At 35.0% G+C, this 17,305-nt stretch overlaps 1 protein-coding gene across 2 annotated transcripts in view; it reads left to right on the forward strand.

Moving 5' to 3' along the window:
* Positions 1-16,110, forward strand: part of NRXN1 (neurexin 1) — a 57,112-nt gene extending 41,002 nt beyond the window's left edge. For both annotated transcript variants that reach the window (XM_030920464.1, XM_030920465.1), the window contains exon 3: positions 12,718-16,110. In XM_030920464.1, coding sequence (XP_030776324.1) covers positions 12,718-13,025 — 308 coding nt within the window. In that variant the 3' untranslated portion in view covers positions 13,026-16,110. The remainder of the gene's footprint in view (positions 1-12,717) is intronic.
* Positions 16,111-17,305: the final 1,195 nt, after the last annotated feature.

The following is a 17,305-nucleotide window of genomic DNA, read 5'->3' on the forward strand; positions in this document are numbered from 1 at the left end:
CAGGAGCAATGCTTTAGCTGGATAAATTTAGGTTCCTGTGGTAAGAGGAGAGCACATATCCTCTGCTCTTATTTTATTTGTGGAGGAAAAAAATTAGGCTTTTTATCCTAAATAAAAAGAGAGAGAGAGAAAGGGAGAGTGCTTTTGAGAGAAGAAATGATTAACTTTCCTGCTTCCTTCCTAGGACACTCAGGAATACTCCCAGCAGCGTGACTTACCAGGCACACCTACCCACCCAGCCTCCCCACCATGATGGATGCCTTGTCTTTCATATTTCCTAATGCTAGACTTGACACACTTCTCTCTAATGGGCTCAGAGGGGAAGTTGTCTAATCTTTCACCTTAGCTATTGTACTTTCACCAAAAAGAATATGATCTTTTCCCAACAAAAGAAAATTGAGATGGCAGTAGCTTCGTGACAGGAATATAAAGATATCACCCAAAGCGAACAGACCCAGTTCTAAATCAGGAAAATTGTACACTGCCCCATTACACAGAATGACTCGGGTTTATATAGATGCTGAGCGGGCACCCTGGTGGAGGAGGGGTGCGCCTAGGACCCAGCATGCAACTCTGCAGTGGAAAGTCTACTTTGGATTTCATCCAGAGTACACTGTGCAATTCCAGAGCAGGGAAGGAAGTGGGGAAAAATTGACTTAACAATTTTAGAAAGAAACAATGAAACCTAATCAAAGGAGTTTTTACCAATATAATAAGCCTTGCTCTCAGCTATTTATTACCAAAGAATAGTCTTAGATGATTGATTTTATGACACCTAAAACATAAAATGCCATAATAAAATTTTGAAAGAGAGAGAAATGTAATTCACTCCAACCGTAGGAGCCAGAGAGCACTGATCCATTAAAGATAGAATGTCTCACAGAAAAATAGAAACAAGCTCCACATGCAGCACCACAATGAATGGCCTGAAACAACATGCCCTACAATGCAAATGACCATTTTTGCCACCTGAATTCACAAGGCTTCCATTCATGAAGGGAAGTCCTCAAATACAACTACTCCTAGGGAGATAATGTCCTTGATGGTCACTGCCGCAGCTGATTGAGACATTGTGTGTGGTACATATTGCAGAACTGTGTAATTGTTGGGACAGCTGCTGATTCAGTACTTTTTGTGTGGAAGATGTAGAGAAAACAATCAGATGATCACTGTTTTTACAAAGTCCTCATCCTCCTCAGATACTTTCATATTGAATGCCCTACCTGGTCTGATGCCCACAGTAACCCTGGGATATAAATAATTTATGTGTCATTATCATGTTTCTGATAAAAGAATGTTAGCAGAGGATAATGAACTGCGAACTGTCACTCAAAAAGTTAGGTACAGGACCTAGACTAGAACCTAATATACAATTTGATATTCTTTTTACCACTCTTCACTGCTTTTCTAAGATTCTTTGGGAATGTTAACTCCCACAGCAAAGGACAGAGAGTTGGCAGCAGGTGAAGAGGAATGTGGCTGGAAGGGGTAGAACTGGGCAACTGCTTAGAAAATACACCTAAAGTGCTGTTTTTACTCTTAACGCAGGAATAAAATCAGAAACAATAACAAATTGATCCACAGTGGTAAATGCATATACACTGAGTATATAAAATGTTAGTAGCCATAGACCGACCCGAGTTTGAATTTTGGCTGTGCCATTTATAAAGTCTAAATAGCCTAATCTCTTCGAGACTTAGTTTTCTTTCTTGTAATGATAATACCTACACCACAGAGTGTTATAAGGAATAAATTAGATAAAATTTATGTGTAAAGTGTACAGCACAGCAACTACCATAGAATAATAGTAAAAGTAGTAGTTGTTAACTAAATAAAATAAACAAAATATAGGTGTTGCAGGGAAGTCGTAGCTGTGTTAAGCATCAGTTGACGATTGAGTAATATTAAAATAGATGGAAGAAAGTAAGAAAGAAGGTTTTGATGAGGGTTTTGATACTTAGTTAAGTAAGTTCATACCCAAGTTATTGCTAAAGTTTTCCTAGAACTATTTAATAACTTGGCTTAACCTATTAATTTGGAAAGGAGGAAGGGAGGAAGGAAAGGAAAGGAAAAGAGAAAGGAAAGGGAAGGAAAAAGGAAAGGAAAGGAAAGGAAAAAGGAAGAGAAGGGAAGAATGACTTCAGCATTTTCTTTAATTAGGTTCTCTATTGCCCAGCAGGAGTGTAGTGCCGAAATTATGGCTCACTGCACCCCAAACTGCTGGGCTCAAGTGATCCTCCCACCTCAGCCTCCCAAGTAGCTGAGACTACAGGCATGCACCACCATGCGGGGCTAATTTTTTACATTTTTTGTAGAGACAGAGTCTCCTCCCTTTGTTGCCCAGGCTGGTCTGGAACTCTTGGCCTCAAGCATTAATCCCCGACTCAGCCTCCCAAAGCACTGGGATTACAGGCATGAATTACCATGCCCAGCAACCTCAGCAACTTCTGAGAGACAATTGGAAGGAATGCTGTAATATTCACATGTACACACATGCACACACATGCACACACATTCACACTTATACTCCTCATTACTCTAGCTATAATGTTGCCATTTTTGTCTTACTATAAACCAGGTTTTCAAAAAATTTCTAGTTTCAAGCCTTAAGGATTTTGTGGAATAAAACTCATTTTCTGTAAAGATTATTCAAATTTCTAGATATATAAAAGGAAATTGATCTTAAGAAAAGTGATTTCTGGATGTATATATTTTTGGGTGTTGTAGTCAATGAGCTCCCAGGAAGAGAAGCTATTTTGGTATCAAGAAGCTTAGTTGAGTAGAAATCAGTTAATAAGGAATATCATCTGCATTTCAAAATATAACTCTTCTTGCATTTTTCTGGAATGTAATACATATGAAAACATATACAGACTCTCTGGGCTCCCTAGTTTTGAAACTGATTTTCTCATTTATTGCCTATCTGGCTTTCTTCTGCTTGACAATTATGGAAAATTGTGCCTGAGTAATGAGACCCTTTTCAATTCCAATAGCAACAGGACTGAAAAGCACCCTAGAAATTTCTACAAGTACTCTGAATTGAAAAAAGAGCCCCAAGTTAGCTGTCAACTATTTGCAATACTGTGGGTGTCAGATGATGGTGATGTAAATAAGGCATCCAAATGAATCAAACTGCAGACTGATGACTCAGTTAACTTTAAATAGCTTAGTGACGTTGGTCATTGGGATTAAGTGACATATTACCTTGAAGCATAGGGAAAGCAGATACAATATTTTAATTATTGTACATTGATCCCAATTCTCCCAAGCACAGAAGAAGTGATTTCTGATTTAATGAAATAAATATTACATTTATCCTTTATACTGAAGATATTACAAAAGTTTAAGGTTAGAGAAATAGTGAGTTAAAATATTTTATAAAGAAATATGCGATGTTAATGTCAGTGTTCAGCCCCCCTGCTTAGCACTTTTACTCAAAACTTTAAAATCGAGGGTCTCTCACTTTCTTGCTCTGTCTCCCAGGCTGGAGGGCAGTGACATGATCGTGGCTCATTGTATTCTTAAACTCCTGGACTCAAGTGACCCTCCCACCTCAGACTCTTGAGTAGCTAGGACTACAGGTGTGCACCACTATGCCCAACTAATGTTTGTTTTAATTTTTTCTAGAGACAGTGTCTTGCTCTCTTTCCCAGGCTGGTCTTGAACACCCGGCTTCAAGCAATCCCCCATCTCAGCCTCTCAAAGTGCTGCAATCACAGGTGTAAGCCACAGTTCTTGGCTTTCACACTTTCTTAATGATTATATTCAACCTAGTTTGCCCTTGAAAATTTATCAACTTACAAATTTTTTCTTCTAATTATACATAAAACATACAGTTTTCAGCCAGTGTGTTCAATCTTCATTAGAGTTTGGAAGTGAGAGAACTAATAAGAAAGAGAAACAGAGTCACAGGAAACTGTCAAAGGACCAACAATGTAGTTGAAAAAAGACAAAACAATTGAATGAAACATTTAAGTGAGATTTTACAATAGTATAGAATTAACGTTAAAATTAGTGATGTGATATATGGTTGAGAGAATTTATTTATTTAAAAAAACTTAATAGATGTTATTGGATTCCTTTCTAATAACAATCAAACAATTATTAAGAATATTCTCACCAGCATTGAGATCTCTTCTTCGCTTGCTTGTGTGTATTTTTCTCCATACTTCTGGTAAGTTGTTTGTCTTTTTTCCTATCAGTTGACACACACTCTGTATTTTAGAGGTATTTACTCTTGGTCCATCATATGTACTGCAGATATTTCCCCCCTCCTTTGTCATTTTCATTTTGTTAATGATACTATGGCTTTTGCCACATAAAATTGTTATTTATGGGGTCAAATACGCTCATCTTTTTATTATGGCTTTATTCCATAGTCTACAGTCTCTATGATAAATTTCATGTCCACCTTGCAATTTCTTCTCACTCTCCCTTTAATCTCACTGTGCTACAGCCACTCTATTGTTTAATTCCTGAAAAGTAAACTCTGTTTCCTCAAGGTCATTCGACATGTTATTTGTAGACTCCTCTGCCCACTTTCACTTGACTACTCTCTACTCATTTTTATCATAAGTGTCACAAATTCAGAAAGATCTTTCTGATTCTGCAGTTGCAATCAGAAACCTTTGTCCTACTCCTGCATGGTACCTACAGTTTTCCTTTGTCATGCATATCCCAGCTGTTACTTTAACTGTGTGATTCCTTCTTGCATGCCTCTCTGCCTCACTATATTTTAAGGTACATGAAGACATATACATCAACTTTGTTTGGTTATCTGCTATACCCTCAGGACCTCATATAGTCCCTGGAATGTTAATTATAGCTCATTATATATTTGTTGATAGAAGGAGGGTATTAGAGAAAAAAATCATAAAAGATGGGACATTTGAGCCAAGTTTGAGAAAATAAGTATGATTTAAACAGGGAGGAGATAAAAGGTTATATGAGCAAGGCATAAAAGTTGAACTGTTTTGGGTATGTGGGGACTTGGGGACAGCAATAATATATGACTGTAACTTCCTTTGACAAATATGGAAGACAAATTGGAGTAGGTAGCTGTGAACAAACTATGAATGGCCATGAGAATAGTAAGGACAATGGTGCTTGAGTAAGCACCACAGTGGATGCAAACCACAAGGATACAATGACTATGTAAAAAGTCTATGAAGCTTAGAGATGACTAAGCTGTAGACATATAGTTTACAACATACTGAATAATTGAAGAATAAGATTTGTAAACAGCATGATCCTATGGCTCCCCCTGGAGATGAGGGAGATTGTGCATGTTCTCTGCTTATTCGTTTTCAGTGTCACCAAGGTCATACAGAGTGTGGACATCCATTGTCTCTTCTGTTCCATGTGGTACCATTTGAGGTAGCAGCCTGTCCTAGTTGGGTTTCTCTATTGTGCAGGCACGTGATGAGTTTTCCCATGTATAGCATCCCTTCCCATTCAATACCTAGATCTCTGGAGAAGATAATGAACCTCTCAATATCAGAGTGGTGGCCCCTTAACTGCCCTTCAAACGTATGCTTTGGTGGTTTTGAAAGAAGCAGAGGAAAATGTCAGAGACAGCAGCCAGGCAGGTAGCAAAGGTTATTGATTTCCAAATTCTTTCTAAATCTCCAATGTATTGGGGAAGGGCTAAGATGAGGCCGGGCGCGGTGGCTCAAGCCTGTAATCCCAGCACTTTGGGAGGCCGAGACAGGCGGATCACGAGGTCAGGAGATCGAGACCCTCCTGGCTAACACGGTGAAACCTCGTCTCTACTAAAAAATACAAAAAACTAGCCGGGCGAGGTGGCAGGCGCCTGTAGTCCCAGCTACTCGGGAGGCTGAGGCAGGAGAATGGCTTAAACCCGGGAGGCGGAGCTTGCAGTGAGCTGAGATCCGGCCACTGCACTCCAGCCTGGGCGACAGAGCGAGACTCTGTCTCAAAAAAAAAAAAAAAAAAAAAAAAAAAAAAAAAAAAAAGATGTGTCAGACATGTCTTCTCTCAAGACTTGTCTGACCTCCATAAGTGAACTTAAGAATATGCAGGCATAGGTGGAGTTGGTGGGAGGAAGAATGGAGGGAATTTGAAACATCCAGCATCCCTCACTTCTCACAAAACCACAGCATGAGTCGAAATTAATGCATGTCATATAAATCACTGTATACCTGCTTTCCTACAAATGTAGCATTTAAACATGACTTGTGAATGATTGCATCGTAATTGTTTCTTCTGGCCTACATTGTATTGAAGCAAACAAATGGGAAAAAGTAATAAACTTTGAGTTTTTTTTTTTCCAAATGGGAAAGAGAAAAACTGTGCTAATCTCAATTCACAAACACCCCAGGAGGCTACAATTCCAATTTTCTTTTCACAGTATTAATGAAACTGAGTACTGGAAAAGTCAAATCTTCCCCTATAAATCCAAAATCATTTTCAAGGCTAGCCTAGAATTATAATAACTTCTACATCTATTAGACACAGTATAGAACTCTGGCCTAATGAGATCATTCTAGGCCACTCTTTTTCCTAGGTGGGTTGGAGACAGAAATTTAAAATCTATTACTTTCAGCTTAATTTATGAGAAAACCAGAAAGACTGGTCAGAAACTCTTAGTGAGAAGAAATTCAGTAAATGCTTCTTGCCAAGAGTTTTTTTTTAAAAGGATCATTACAAGACAGGACATCTAACAATTCTGGTTCGCACAATGACATATGCTGGGCATTATGGAGTTTAATGATCCTTTATGATCCCCTCTTGATCTTAAATATGTAACCTATGTTTGTTTGTTTTTTAACCACTAGCATGTTTTATTCTTTTTTATTTTCTAAGACTAGTAGTTTCTTATAATCTTTTTCTCAAAGCTCAAAAGCTGAATTTTCATTGTCATCAGGTTATAATGATACTCTTACTTTATCCTTGGTGTGCCAGGTTCATAGTTGACGACATACACATACATTAACAGTCTATACTGAAGAAATAAAACCAGCCCCAAAAATTACCTAGAAACTATAATCTAACCTTGAAAGTTAACTTTGGAACGTATATATATATATATATATATATATATATATATATATATATGATTACAGTGGAAGAAAAGCTCATTCAAGTATACAGAATAATTTCATCAAAGTGACAATTTGAGTGATAAAAAGAGCATCTGATGGCATGCTAATGCCTTGGTGAACTCGTCAATAGAAAGACAAGGTCCCACCACCCACCAAACCCCATTCTTTATCAGGAATTAGGATTATAAACACCATTTATCATGCAGAGTTGCAAAAACATAGATCAAGAGCAGTTTTCTTTCATGACAATAATTGATTGCTGTGTTTCCAATTTCAGAAAGAAAAATGAAGGATGTCACTTACCACTGCAAAGTGAAATCTTCTTGGGAAAATTTATTAATATTCAAAAATGTACCTTTCAAATTGCTTAGTATTGTAGCACTTCAGTTGTGAATCATTGTCCTCAGTAATTGCAATCTTTAACTTCTATTTGCATACGCTAAGGTATGATTAGATATAATCAAACAATGCAAACTGATAAATACAATGCAAAGTTTAATGGCTTAATATGCCCCCATCATATCATCATATGTATCACAAAAGTTTTTTAAATTAGTGATCAAATATTATTTGTTTTGACAAAGCATACAATTTTATCTGCAAACAAATTTAGAAAGTTACGTTTTAAAGTAATCATGCCAATATGAAACACAAAACCTGTTCTGCTGAAATAATCACACTTAGACACTTGTGCCAGTAAGAATTATTTTACACTGTGTTTTTAAATTAGGAAAATTTTGTGGTTTATTGAACACCTTCCTGAGTAATACACCAACCCAAGAGGCAAAAAGTCCTGACCCCTGCTGGCCTGACCTTCGTTTACCTGGGGGTGGGGAGGGCCCCCACAAGGATAATTCAGGAGCTGGAAGACCAAGGCACAGAGGTGATAAAGAGGGGTAAGTGGGAGGAGAAATAGAGAGGAGCATGGAGGAAGCAACAGAGGGTGCAAGAAGCTGGTAAGAGATGAAGCCTGCACTGACATCCCTCTCTGCTCTGTACTGAAGTCTAATGTGTCTCATATTTTCCCCATGTGTTTCTTAATTGGATCTAAATTTGTTCTGATTTGAGGAAATGGTGTTCTTTCACAGATACAGTATCAAAGACTATCAAAAATAAAGAAATAAAACATAGGGCGATTTCCTTTCCTGTTGTTGTAATTTAAAATAACTATCTCAGCAAAAGACAAATTAAAATCTGAAAGATTTATTTTTTTAATTTTTAATTCAGAGCAACAGTTGCATTTATTTTTTCTATGTGACAAGGCACTAAAATATGCCTTTAGCATTAGCTATTCATTTTCCATAATGAATTATCTTCTGAATTATCACTGGATATGAACAAACTGATTTAGACCATAATGCAGAAATACGTTACTAACTGTCCAAATACTTGACAGCTTATGTTTACCTAAGTTACCACAATATTAATTAGACAACAAAAAACAAGAAAATTCATAGGATTCTTGATAAATCTACAGGGACAAAGCAGACCATGTGGAAAACTTCTAGAGACCACCATATCTTACCAAATGCTAGGAGAGAGAGGAAGGATTAAAAGCTACTTTTCAGTGATCCTTTAAGGTAACATGCTATATCAGTGCAAGAGTCCCAGGAATTTTTCTATAGCCATTTGGCTAAATGAATCTCAGAAATGAGTAGGAAAGAAGTGAATACAAATATGAAATGGGTCATAATTATTGTACTGCTCTGTTTCCTTGCTAGAATAATCAGTAGCTTCCAAATCATTTAGGTTAAAAATGCCAGCACAAGTCAAAAGCCTTTGTATTGTGATGAAGGTGTGCATTCTCGCTCTCCTCACATGTAGTGGATCACTGTCAATCCTACTGAAGTTTTCCATTGACCCAAGTTCTTATATCCCTGGGCCCAATATAATGAAGTGGCTACATCGGCTTAATTTTACCTACACATCAGAGTTAATCTTTGAAGATTCAGGACTTAAAGACTTAAGCTTATTTGTTTGTATTCTGTTATTTTCGCTCCTCCTCCTTTATTGTCTTTCACTTGCTTTTTTTTTTTTAACAAGTTAAATCTTTTTTAACAAGTTATTCTCTTTCACTTGTTTCTTTGTCACATGCTGGAACAAAGAAAGAAAGAAGGGGTGAAAGTAAATTTTAGTTAATTACATTATTCACATTTCAGCACGACTAAGAACAAAACATGTAGCAGATGGCTTTAATTGTTTTAAAATGTCTTATTTTAGTTTTTTTTTTATTTATTTTTATTTTTAGAAATAAATATTTATTTAAGAATGCAAAATTCTTAAATCCATGAAATTAATTTTAAGTTTATCTTATTTTTTTCACATTTTTGTAAATGGCTGAGATGACAGCATTTCCCTTTTATATAAATTTCAAACAAATTATATAAAAAGACGCTTAATCATATTAGTGATTGATACTATCCTCTACATTTACATTAATATAAATTTTCTTCAGAGATTTTTCAGTGATCATCAAAATAAATCATTAGCGAAAATAAGAGAAGCCACATTTATAATTCATGAATATATTTAAATGTCTTCAGCCTTTTATTGCATATCTGGGAGAGATGTCCCATCAACACATAAATATATATATATATATATATAAACACATAAAAAATACACTTTATATATATATATATATTTTTTTTAGACGGAATCTCACTCTGTTGCCAGGCTGGAGTGCAGTGGTGTGATCACAGCTCACTGCAACCTCCGCCTCCCAGGTTCAAGCAATTCTCCTGCCTCAGCCTCCCAAGTAACTGGGACTATAGGTGCGCACCACCACACCCAGCAAATTTTTGTATGAGACAGAGTTTCACTATGTTGGCCAGGATGGTCTCCATCTCTTGACCTTGTGATCCATTTGCCTCGGCCTCCCAAAGTGCTGGGAATATAGTCGTGAGTCACCCTGCCCGACCAACACATAAATATTCTAGTCTTAGAAGAAAAGTCAAGAAAAATTTCACTTAGCCTTCAGATTTGAAGCATAAATAGAAAAAGAATATTAATCAGACAGACATGGGAGTAACTATTCCAAACATATCTATAATACTATCTGCTGTGATGGTTATTAAAATTTTAATGTGAATCGGGGAAAAGAAAGATAACATGTTTATTGAGTTTATTTAATTTTGGTAGAGCTTTTGTAGGTTGTATTTTTAAGAAACATGATATGTAGAATTTTTACATCTGGGTTTTGTATAGAGATATTTTTAGGCCTCATATGACTTAAGCAACAATTTGGCTAGTGTTGCAAAAAAGAAAATATTTTCTTCAAACAGGAGATGTTTTCAAATGCATATGGCACAGTTGAAGGATTTCAGGCTTTGTTGTGGTCTTTGTGACCTCATTCTTATTTTAACACAAAGTTGTTATTAGGTTATGTGCATAGTGGTTTTGAAAACCTCTCAGAAATATTTTAGCAGATAAAAATAAAATAAACATTTTTTGATAAGATAGTCCATTTATGATACCAATTCCTTATCAAAAAATACATGTCTATTATTAGTATATGAAATATAAACCCTCCATTCCATTAAAATTCTCCAATTTTACTGTCATAAGCTAAATGATTCAAATGTTATCTCCATTCTCCCTATTCCCTTCTGGCAGACAAAGTAAAAATGAGGTAATTGTAAAAGTGTGTTTAAAATGAAAGCATTCCATCAGGTTGGAAAAAATGATTTAGGTAACATTTAAATAAAATTCCCTTTTTAGCTCTCGAGACACCATAGTAAAAGAATACTCTGTAAAATGAAAGTTTTCATTTAGTGAAAGCAGCTGTGCTAACTGGCACACTTTGGCAAAGATGACTGTATTTAAAAGAGAAAGTGCTGCCTTTGGTTTGTCAGGTAGTGACAGAGTTACTGCAGGAGATTCTGTTCTTCATGAGAGAAAATTAATTCCTGTAATCAAATACTGTGGATTACAGTCTTTGTCTCCTTCCACCTTGGCCACAGAAGCAACTCCAAAGCTTTTTATTAAGCCACACTCCATGGGCTTTTGTAAAACAAGCAAGGACATATTCAGCATAAATAATTTCACCTGCTACATTTTGTAGCACCAGAACGTAGCCTATTGCTACTTTGAGACTGAGAGCTACTACCTTGGAAATGGCTATATTTGTTAAGACTTTATTTGGAGAAGGAAAGGAAAATCACAGAAACACACACACACACACACACACACACACACACACACACATTTAGGCAAAAGAAATCTTGGTGATATTTGAAAATGGAATTACAGAGCAGTTATAGAGCCATATGTTTGGTAAAATGATTTCCAGTAATTAACAAGAACTTTTGCAGAAATATTAAAACTAATTACTAAATGATGTTTAGTAGTAGTGAAATAAAAGCACAATTAGTCTTCTTAAGTTTTCAGTTCTTACATACACACAAACACACACTCATACACATACATCCTATCTAGTATATATGCAGTCGAGATTATTTAAGTTCATTATGCATAATTAGCAAAGAATAGTGTTTTGAAAGTTGTAGCATTTTTAATACATTACATATGAAAAGTAATATTTTTATATAGGACAAGTGAGAGGATAGAGATTCAGGGAAAAGCAGAAAACACAATTCACAAGGAAAAAATGACCTACAGTCAGAGTAGGATAGAATCTTCTTCTCTCTCTACAGTTTCTATCCTTTAATATCAAAAAGTTTATTATGTATAGAGGAAAAGAGCTGCTCCTTCTCCTCCTATCTACCAATTAAATCTCAGGTCCATTCTTCCCCATCAATCAATTTCAGTGTCTGACCAAGCCTTCAAGAAGATATAGGCACCCCAAAATCCATTGCTCTCATCCAAGAAAGAGCCTTACTTATACTTTGGGAAGACTGAAGAAGGGTTTTGTCAGTTGAATAAAACTAGCCAGTCTTCTATTATTATCTATTAGGTAGTTCTGAGTTTTGACTAAAAAAATCAATCTTGACTGTATTTAAAACTGAGAAAGAATACTTTATTACTTTCTCCTCCAAAGTTTAGCTTGGGAGCTCCCCAATCAATTAATAAAATACACACATACTTATGTAAACAAGTAAATCTCCAACAAAATGGAAATTAGTCTATTTTCGTTTATAAAAATGTAACTAAAGTTATACTTTTAAAAGCAGACAGTTAAAATGTGTGAATTATCTTATTGTTCGATACAGTATTCTTTAAAATACAAGGGAATATGATTTCTAAAGTAATCCTAAATTTAGTTGTCCTGATTCAGTCTAGTTAGACCTATGTTCCAGAGCAACACCAATTTGATTCTTATGATTCCCTCTAGTATTATAGGGTAGGGCTATTCTGGTTTTCTTTATGTTGGGTTTGTGGTTTTTCCACTTAACCAACAAAATGGCCCTTTAGAGCTAATTGGGGTTTATTTAGGGCAATGCTTACACAACTCTGTAAACAAAATTGATTTGTGAAAAAGAAGACATAGCAACAAATCTCTCCCAGAGAACTTTGTATCATAGTCCCTAGTTTTTAGTACCCATGAGGCAGAGGGATGGCTACATTTGTCAACAGGATACCTTTCCTAGCGCATAGGTGCTGTTAGAAATAGATAATGAATGTGAATGTAGCTCTCTCGTATTCAGTGAACTCAATGATCACCTTGTGTTTGTTCTCATCCTCTTTTCTATAGCCAACCCAACCCGAGCAGGCGGCAGAGAGCCGTACCCAGGCTCAGCAGAAGTGATCCGGGAGTCCAGCAGCACCACGGGTATGGTCGTTGGGATAGTAGCTGCCGCCGCCCTGTGCATTCTTATCCTCCTCTATGCCATGTACAAGTACAGAAACCGGGATGAAGGCTCATACCATGTGGACGAGAGTCGAAACTACATCAGTAACTCAGCACAGTCCAATGGGGCTGTCGTAAAGGAGAAACAACCCAGCAGTGCGAAAAGCGCCAACAAAAATAAGAAAAACAAGGATAAAGAGTATTATGTCTGATCCCAAGATCTTAAATGGACACTTGTATAGAAATAGTCTTCATTTTATCTGAGACATAATATAAACTTACTTACTTTCCTTTTTATGAAGCACATACAAAAGAAGACAGGGAATGCAATCAGGAAGGAAAGACTTTTTAAAAAATAAAAACAAGTATCTCATGCTCTTGTTTCTCAAAAAAGAAAAACAAAAAACAAAAAACAGGGGCCAATAAATTCCCTAACATCCACAGTGTTTTCATTTACTCTGCTTGTCTTTATGTTGCTGGAACATTTCTAAAAGACAGTGATGACCGCACGCATTCATAAAGCAAAGGAGTATTACAGCATCAAGGCACAACACAAAAACCAACACAAAACATAACACAAAAAAGAAGCTACCTATGATCCTGGATTTAGCCAAAGTGCTAGCGCTTTCCTGAGAAGTCAGTTAGTCCAATTGCCAGAGAAGACTGTCCTTTTGAGTGACTCAACCTGCAAACCTTCAAGAGTTTGCCGCCTGGTGCAACTGGAGCAGTGGTTGGAACTTGCATTTGAAACAAAGTGCTGGCTTTTTTGAAGACTTGTGTAGGAACACATTCAAAAAGCCCCTTTCTGGTTGTGAGAGAGGAAAAAAAGTATGGAGGCCTTATTTTCAAAAATGTGAAATATAAGGCACATTTTCACACAAAATTTCAAAACAAAAACAAGAGGGCATAGATGCAATCATTGGGAAATTTTCATGCACGCTTATTATGTTATTACATACGTTTATATAAAATCCATCTCTGTGTGCTTTCTGGACTGTGATAAGTGACGTTTTATAGCCTGTTGTATAGAAAATGCAAAATATATCTCTGCTCTTCAGCCATTTTTGGTAAATTCAATGTTATAAGTGTTGCTAAGTATAGGGAGTTTTATGACATCAGAGCAACAATTATTTCATTTGTTTTTTTTTTTTTTTGCCACCATTATAAATTGCCACAATTACTTACTTTTATTTTTTAAAGAAATTACAGTGTAGTGTTTATTCTAAGGAAGATATGTATGAATGTATATAAAAAGACTCAGCTACTTTTTTTCTTATATGTACAGCCTTCATTCTGTTGCAATTGAGTTTTAGTACTTGTATGAAAGGTGTGAATTAGAAAGTCAAATATATACATATGTATCTTATAATCTTTTCTCCCTGAAATACATTCCCACATACATTCACTATTTTCACACACACACACACACACACACACACACGAATCCACAGCAATCCATCAGATGTACTGGAAGAGCCAAACGTGCATACAATAGCAAATATTTATTGACATATTGAAAAGCAGGAAGGAAGAGGGTTGTGCCAAGGTTTTGATGACAAATGGGGTGATTTGCTTCATTGAGATCTTGCTCCCAGGTAACCCCAAGAAGATTTTAGTCCCTAATGAAATGAACCTTTCCTTATCAAATAGAATATCACTGATATACTGCTGCATGAATAAGAACCATTATGTGGGCAGGTTTTTGGAAGCAAAATTGATTAATCTACAACTTAACTCTGGCTGCTGCAATTGAAAACTTTCTTTCTAATAAAGTAATATATATATTCTCTGAATCTGATGTGCATGATGAACATTTCTGGAAAGTAAACATTTTCTCAACTAAGAAAGTATTTTTCAGTAATTTTTTATTCTGTGTTACCCATTTAAGAAAATCATTCTCTGTTCATTATTGACTATGTTTTAACTTTTCTGGTTTTACATATATATCATTAAATATAGTTTTAGTTTAAAACATTAAGTAGTAGAAAAGTATAGATTATACACTTGTTTTTGCATATTATTCAATGATGTTCACAGCAATAAATTATTAATATGAGAAGGTAGTGCGAAAGCAATGCATTATTACATCGCAAGTTGATGCTTCAGTAAAAATTGGTTGCATTACTTGAATACCTTCTAAAAGAAAGATAATAAATTTTGTAGAAGAGAAGAATACCTTTACAATTAGCTTTAATCAGCAAAGGCAAAAAATGCAAAACATCTTTTGTGATACTTTAATTAATGGAAAAAAACCAAGAAGTGACCTGGATTTCAGACGTACAGCACCTTAGAAATATGTATAATTCATAGCAAATCACCACTATCTATGGTTGCCAAGTAATTGTTGTGAAAGAATCTTAATGGCTTTTTATGACCCAGAAAGTAGAAGGTATACAATGAAAATTTAATATCCATTACTTCTTTTCTAGATTTTCATTTTTTTTTAATTTGCCGCGTTAAAGAATTCATGAGTCTTTTCTTTTCCCCCGTCTCATTCAGTCTTACTCAGGGAAAGCCAGTAAAATAAGAAGGGAAGTGTAAAACTACTGATTTACAGCTTGAAGGGTTGTTGTTGTTTTTTTTTTTTTTTAATTTTAAGGTTGCTTTTCTATTTTATCTATTAAGCTTGAACCAGTTTCCATCTGGATAGATTCTAAAATATAATAGAAAATAAATTGAATAATGGTAATTTTAAGCAGTATATCTATGAAATGTGTTGTTTGGGATTGATTTCAATGTTTCTCCCCAGCATAAATTTTAAAGTTACATGCAATGATATAGTCTATTATCAGTAAGATTATTTCTAATATTATTGGCTTACACAAACTCACTCTAGCAAAACTTATTTTTTCTTGAATGGAAAAAGAAAAGAGGGGAACAGAGTTAGAAGGAGAAAATGATTTGAATCCCAACTATCTTCATACCAAACATATCAGGGTTCCATGCATAGTTTGCAGTTGATTGAGGATTTCACACTACTTGGCATAAATTTGATTACATCTCTAGACTGTAACTTTTCTGATTGATTATGCTTCTTTTTTATCCATGTAATGTGTTGCCTTTTTTAAAACAACAAGTACTACAATAACGTGTGAAGTGGTCAATCCCTAAGACATCAAAGAAAGGCCACAAAACCGTACCCTTCTAGTGCTTTGTGTGATTGGGTATCTAAGGGGTTTTCTTCTTCTTTTTTTATTTGTTTGTTTGTTTTTCTGTTGCAAGGCCAATTTATCCATTATTGGAAATGCTAAGCAAGTGGAATTTACTGTTTTGTTAATAAAATATTTCTTAATACAACTGTGGATTTACTGATTTTAAAAAGTATATGCGGCACCATTTCATGATGTGGTGAAAGTGGGAAAGTGGTGAAAGTGGAACAGTAAGGAAGACTGCATCTGAAGGGAATACCCATCCTTATATTACAGAGGAAGAATGTTGACTCTCTTTTGTCTGAATTTTACTAGTCATTAAACACCTCTATATTCATACAATTAAAGGTAGAGCGACTCAATGTACTTTTGTATACATTTGTTCATCTTGATATGCCAGAAATCATAAACTGATACAGTATTAATTGAAAACAACATTAAAATACTAATTTCATAAATATGCTTTTTCTCTATAAAAAACAATGGAATCCAAGTTAAGTAAACCTGTGATTAAATTCCAGCACTATCACATACTAGTTACTATTTGCCTAATTTCTTTGACTCTCACGTGTTATTTGAAAAAAAAATAAATGTATAAAAGAACATAGTGTTTGTTTCCATAGAACTGTATTTATTTCTCACAAAATAAATTGGCTTTTTAGAAATCAGATGATTCATCAGAGTAAGTTTTAGTTCAACAGTTGGTAACTGCTTTAAAACCCTGGCACTTGAAAATGATTTTCTGATGAAAATGCGTAAGTTTAGTCTTTTTTTCTTCAACAGTAAAAAGTCTGAACATGAATGCTTAATTCATTTTGAACCTGCAGTGTCTAGATATATTTGTTATTTCTTTATTACTATTAATTCATGATTGTAAAAATGTAACAGAAACAATCCACATTTTATTATTGTCTAAATTAAAGGATATATAATTTAGTTTCCCTCAAAAATATGTAAGCACTTCAAAGGCAGTTGCTATATAAAACCTATTATTAGTAATCAGACCAAATATTTTGGGTCTTAACCTATAGAGGGCATAGATGTCCAGGGCCCAGTGATTAGGCCTCAAGGGTTGCTAACTTATATATATGTAATAATAGAGATATATATGTAAAATATATATGTATATATAATGGATATAAACATATATATAATTGCTATTACATGTAAATATATAAATATATTGAATATGAATATTTTAATATAAGTATTAAGTGTTTAACATAAAATAATTATATATTATATATATTTATACATACAATAACTTGGCAGGTATATGTGAATGAGCATTTTCCCAGTAAAAGTAATCATTAGGTTCATCAAATCCTCAAACGGTTTCAAAA

The sequence above is a fragment of the Rhinopithecus roxellana genome, chromosome 17 (assembly GCF_007565055.1).
Source record: "Rhinopithecus roxellana isolate Shanxi Qingling chromosome 17, ASM756505v1, whole genome shotgun sequence".
NCBI classification, from domain to species: domain Eukaryota; kingdom Metazoa; phylum Chordata; class Mammalia; order Primates; family Cercopithecidae; genus Rhinopithecus; species Rhinopithecus roxellana.